Source organism: Phyllopteryx taeniolatus, chromosome 5 (genome assembly GCF_024500385.1).
Source record: "Phyllopteryx taeniolatus isolate TA_2022b chromosome 5, UOR_Ptae_1.2, whole genome shotgun sequence".
Taxonomy (NCBI): Eukaryota; Metazoa; Chordata; class Actinopteri; order Syngnathiformes; family Syngnathidae; genus Phyllopteryx; species Phyllopteryx taeniolatus.
The window spans coordinates 11,313,539-11,319,756 of NC_084506.1; the positions used below are offsets into that span (position 1 = coordinate 11,313,539).

At 37.7% G+C, this 6,218-nt stretch overlaps 1 protein-coding gene across 2 annotated transcripts in view; it reads right to left on the minus strand.

The window, feature by feature from the left end:
• Window positions 1-1,783: 1,783 nt before the first annotated feature.
• Window positions 1,784-6,218, minus strand: part of mbtps1 (membrane-bound transcription factor peptidase, site 1) — a 53,939-nt gene continuing 49,504 nt past the window's right edge. For both annotated transcript variants that reach the window (XM_061772646.1, XM_061772647.1), the window contains 3 exons: window positions 5,440-5,566; window positions 4,288-4,418; window positions 1,784-2,647 (listed from right to left, as the gene is read on the minus strand). In XM_061772646.1, the coding sequence (XP_061628630.1) occupies window positions 2,451-2,647; window positions 4,288-4,418; window positions 5,440-5,566 (455 nt within the window). In that variant the 3' untranslated portion in view covers window positions 1,784-2,450. The remainder of the gene's footprint in view (window positions 2,648-4,287; window positions 4,419-5,439; window positions 5,567-6,218) is intronic.

Here is a 6,218-nt window from a genome sequence, read left to right on the forward strand (position 1 = left end):
TTAAGTGTTTTGTAATTCTTGACCTTCTGTGTATTTTTTTTGTATGTACTTTTTTTTTTTTTTTTTTTAATCCAATACAGTACATTTGTTAAGTACAGTTCATCCATCCATCAATTTTCTCTTTTACCCACTAGGGTCGCAGGTGTGCTGGAGCCTATCCCAGCCGACTCTGGGTGAGAGGCGGGGTACACCCTGAACTGGTCGTCAGCCAATCGCAACAGATAGAGAAACAACAATTCACATTCACACCTACGGGCAATTTCGAGTCTTCAATTAAGCTACCATGCATGTTTTGGGGATATTGGAGGAAACCGGAGTACCCGGAGAAAACCCATGCAGGCACGGGGAGAACATGCAAACTCCACACAGGGAAGGCCAGATTTCAACCCTTGCCCTCAGAACTGTGAGGCAGATGTGCTAAACAGTCGTCCACCGTGGCACCCTATGTACAGATCAGTTGTATTTAATTTTTACGTATAATACATTTGCAGCTTATCTTTTAAAATGGTTTGTTTACAGACATATGTACAATACTTACAGTTGAACCTTTGTGTGCAATACTTTTAATTGAATCATTATTTAACCGGAGTTTACTTTCCTATATTAAAGCACAGTATTAATGTTACAAAGGCTTTCAATAACAAGTATACTTTTTTGGAATACAACCTGCCTCAATTTCGATGAACACTTGGCCCTAGTACGTGACTGTAATTTAATGTTAGTTATTATGGTGGCACTTAGAGAGTGAAGTATTTGTTGACGTGGTACTGGATGTAAAAAGTTTAAAACCTACAGGTTTACAGCCATTGTTCAATTTAAAATTGTCTAAATCCTCTGATTCCAGCCTCTCAACAGTAAATATTCCAATTTCTGACATCCTCCGTGATAGCAGACTGATTATATTTTTGTTTAATCAAAATAACAAATTTGCAAATACCTGATTTTACTTTGAAAAATACTGACGTTTTTGCTTTTTTTTTCTGACGTTACAGACCAAACCAGCAACTGAATCATAATCAATGGAAAAAAATGTCAGTTTAATCAATTACAAATTGACAATATACTGTAGTTCAACCTGAAGCAGCCTCAGACGAGTACTGTATATCAAACTAGTAGCCCTTCACCTGAATTAGCACCCAAGAAGTAGCGCTATTACAAAAAGATTGGTGAGTACATTACTCCCTCTTGTCATATTTCTTAGCTATTTGGTTTTATTTATTAAACATTACCAAATAAAAAAATAATCTGTTAATAAACAGGAATGGGGGAAAAAATTAAAACATGAAATACATTTTTAAATGATTAGTCAATGAAATAATCAATAGAATAATAAATTTTATTTGATAGCTGCAGCCCAACTAAGAACCGCAGAAAGATAATGGCCCACAAAAGAGAAAGTGGAACAGCTCTTTTCACTTGTACAAAAAGTGCTGCTGGGGCTTGATATGATGATTGAGGTTTATGCATGATCCAGTTTCCGCACCCTATGGAGCATGTGGTCACATTTCAAATTTAATAAAGCTAGAAAGAGTGTCACAAAGTGAGGCATATTTCTCATTGACACACTTTATACTAACTTGTTCATATAAATATGAAGTAATGCATTTGAGGTACCCACAAAAGCAACAATGCCTGCAACATGAAATGTGACAAAACCAATGCTAGAGGTTGCATTTCATTACTTTGTCCTAACAGACCACAGCTAGCACTACCACCATTCAATCGCTACGACTTTTTTTTTTACACATTTAAATGGGAGCTTGTCTAGGAGTAAAGTACAGGGTATGTTTCATTATGCTTTATTTTCATTTATTGATGAAGTATATTTAAACAAGTCTCTTACTGTTGTTTTTGAGGAGATCAATAGAATATACAAACAGAAATTACAGTACAAAGTTTAAAAACTGAAAAAAAGAAAATAAAATACAGGTATAGAAATGGGTGTACAGCGTGATTTTTGAAGGATTCTGATATGGGAAGTATCTATTATTCTGTATGTGTGAAGTGTTTCTTTTGTGTATGCATACATTTTTTTTGGGGGGGGGGGGGCATTTGTATGCCTGCGTGTGTGTGCATATGCATAGGGTACAAAACAATGTAATAAATATAAAGTCAAACAGTTCAATTTGGTCAAATAATCTTGAGCAGAGAGGAAAAGGAGGGTTAAAAAATGGCTGTCTCGATGGATGAGAGCCCAATTGTATGTGTACAGTTCATGACACCACAAATGCACAGAGACAGCTTGAATGGACAATTGGCACAAAAACGGGTTGTCGCATTCAAGACACTTGGTGTACACAAATTATTGTAGAGCCTCCAGGTGTCAAACATGTCTTCCTCTAGACGTCATTTGACGTTTTGTGTGCTTCACATGTTCACGGTTACTGTTCCTTAAGCAATTTACGCATGATGGAGGCACATCCAGTTGTCCAACCATATGTCCAAATTTGTCAAACAGTGGGGTTTTTCCCATTTGCTGTCTGCTGCAAGTATGTGGGGCGTTTGATGCGGGGTTTCCTGCGCTTGGGTTTGCTCTTGGCTTTTGTGAGCTGGACCACGAAAAAGGACAGGACGACCATCGCGCCCAGGAAGGCAAAGACTGGGATGGTCTGGCCCACTTCTTGGTTGTAGCGACCAGGCATTATTCCTGTGGACATGGAATGGAAGGTCAAATGTCACAGGAAGCATTTTCAGATACCACTAATATACTGTAACAACCCAGTATTACATGAACATCCTGGATTTGGTTATGAAAGTCATATTTAATGACAAAAATGTTACAGTATATTAGTGTTAGAGAGTATTAAGTTTTAAATAAAACGACCAACAAAATTACGCAGAGGCAAAGGCTATCATGGAATACATTTTATGTACAGCTGTAACCTTGACTTAAAAGCTTTTTGAGATAATAGCCGTTGCGCGACCGAAAGCAAAAATTTGTGACGCGGTACCGAAATGGTGCCAGCTGAAACCATATACAGGAAAGTCTGGAAAGAGACATGCACGGTCGCCGTATTGTTACCCAGCTTGACATAAGGCAATACAATTTACCATTTCCAAACTTCATCATCTGTACGTAACTTCACGATATATATATTATGTTAATCTGAGATTTTTATCATGGCCAGTTAGTGAACTATAAGAGAAATACGCTACCATTATTAAGACAAGAAACGATGCATCTGTATGCCCTGTCCAGAACGTGCGTAACAGCCCACAACAAAATATTTTGCCAAAAAACACTTACAACTGACCAAGTCTACTGCAAGCCTGTAGTATAAACGGGCAGAAATGGAGAAGCTAACATTGACGAAGCAGTGCGGTCCCTTTTCAAGCATGTCCAGACTTTGTTTTGTACAGCTTTGTTGTCAGCCAGCTCAACTTAACAATCAGCAGTTTGACACATACTGCAAATTTCTGAAAAAAAGAGGCTTCAAGCTGTTTACTGCCACTCCCAGTTTAAATTAATTGTCAAGTAAACATAAAACAAAGACAAGTGACCAGTGACCAAGGCATGCACAACAGAAAGCGCACAAGGGCTGGAATGGTAATGGAATTTCCATTCATTTCAATTGGGAAAGATGATTTGAGACACGAGTGTTTGGATCGTTACAATCTTGGTCACAAAACCAATTAAACTCGTAAGTCGTGGCATCACTGTATAATGTTATCTCTACATTGTATTTAAAACTTTTAATCATTTCTGGAGTCTGTTTTTGGGATTTTCTGGTCTCCACAGACTGTCTGCTCTCTCATCCTAAGAACTAAAAATCATCTATTTTGCCAATTTTAGCCTAGCTCAGCAGGTTTAAAATATTTGTAAACTTTTTTTTTACCTTAACTGCAGCACCATCACTGAAATTCACTGGCACCCCCCAGGGGAGGTGCGCCTCGTGCAAAACCACTGTTTTATGCTACTTTTCTGCATCAATCAAGCACACTATTCATTGAAAACAGCCATATTTCGTAACAGTGTGTAGTGGATTTTCAATTCTGAAATTTCAGGCACCAATTCTGAGTTAAAGAGAATTTTGCAAAAACAGTATGTGGATCATAATTAGTGGTGGACTGTTAGAGTTATGGGCCTTGTTCCAACTGGTGATTAGATCATATTTTACTTTCAAAGGGACAATGAATGGATTTCCAAACGTGATTTATGCCTGTAACCACATTAACTGTAAATCCAAAATGTTCCATTCATAAAGTATACAGTACTTGATTCAGACATTTTAAAACCCAGTTTAGAGGAAAAAATTAAATAAAATAAATTTTTTTTAAAAAACTCACCTCCAGGGATGTCCCAGGCTCCACTCTCCCCAGGGGATAAAGGTCGGACCTGGGGACGGTAAGGCCTCACATTTGGCAGTGCCACCTTGTCCAGATCCACAGACAGAAGCTTCTGGTGCTTCCATAGGTTACTGAAAGCACAGAGAAGGGCGCACACAAGATAAAAAAAAAACCAAAAACACAAATTCCAAGCTCAAACCTCCTCTAAAATTTAAAGTTGGCAGTGTGCATAATGGTGACAGTCCATCAATGGATTCATTACATTTGCTAAACTGTAGAGATGCAACGAGATGTCCAGAGTCTTCGAAGTGTGTGTCAGGTAAGGAAGGGAACGTTTCCGCAAAGCGCCTATTCAAGGCTTGCTTCATTTACGGGAGAAGCTAGAAGTGATGACGCCCGAAGCTTAACTGCGTGAGGTTTGACAGAAATGTAGAAATGTTCCTCAGGCAGGACAGCGACTGATAAATAACTATCATGAGTTGAGGGTTATTAATTAGGTTTTTTTATCAAGAACTGTATTTTCCATCATTTCTCATTTTATTCGAAGGTGGTGTGTTTATTGCGTTCCAAGAAAGGAGGGTTCAAAAAAACCCTCACTGGGAGAGGAAGAATTACTGTACCGCAATTTACATAAACTTGCTCTTGAATGAATCACTTGATAAACTGTTATTTCTGAATAAGCCCTTTAAAAGTCCTATGCCAGTTTCTGAAAGTGACAGAAAAACACAACTTGCCATATCAGAAATTATGAACATTTTACGCACACAGAATATGTTCAAAAATAATTGTACACTTTATGTCGGGAAACTACTTGGTCAAACATTGTTTTGTAATACAGTCATTCACAAGAGCCAATAAGACGCAAAAATGCAATGCATCACGTGGTTAAGATACAGCTGCATGTGATTATACACATGGCCAGTAGGTGGTTTCGTGTGCACATGAAGCATCAAGAAATGAACCCTTACTCAAACCAATGGCTGAAGTGTTACGATGCCTCATGAAGCTTCATCTCGCCATCACTACTGAACTGAAAGGTAACATGCATCCAGTGAAATATGGACCATTGCATCCATACGTTCCTGCTGTGTATCACTAAATTATCTATCTTGACTGTACAGATGAACATCACTGGAGTCTATTCAAACCCACCTGGGCGCTGTCTCATTGACGGGCTGCGGCTTAGCCCAAGAGAGATGTGGACAGGCTGGTAGGGGGCGGGGCTTTGGGTCACCAAGATGAGCTTCAAGAACTTTTGAATAGCGATAAAGATGATTACCTATCGAAAGGGAAGAGAAGATACATTTTAAATTAAATAAATGTTTATTTGTAGCGATATTTCTTCGACAAAAAGATATAACCAAATAAAATATACAATGGAACCCTGCTAGGGGTGGGCGATATAGGCAAAAAAAAACCTCCATTTATTTTTCTTTCATTTTACAATAACAATTTGACCATATCCTAATAAAATGATTTACATCTCTACTTGCTTTCCAGAACATTTATTAATAGAAAGTGTTTCAAAACAACAGCTCGTTTATTTTTGAAAGTGGTTCATACATCTGCAAAACATTGCACAAGAACACTGTCAATATTTAAAAATGAATAACTAGTTATGTCAAGGCTGTATACAGGAGAATATGGCAAATGAGGTTTGCGCAATAGTATTTGTTAAGCTTTTGTAAAAAAAAATTAAAAATTAAAATAAAGTTAACAAATGTCAAAAACCTGTGTATTATGTAACTATAATCAAACGTTTTGAACCAAAACAAGTTTGTCACTACAGCACACAATGGCATACAAACTTGGCGAGAACACTTCAGAAAGAAATGTAGTTGATGGCGTTCTTTTTGTCTTGCCAATATTTGCTTGTTTTTGTTATATTGTACATGTTTGCTAAATGACAGGGTTTTTACGTGGGTTTTGCA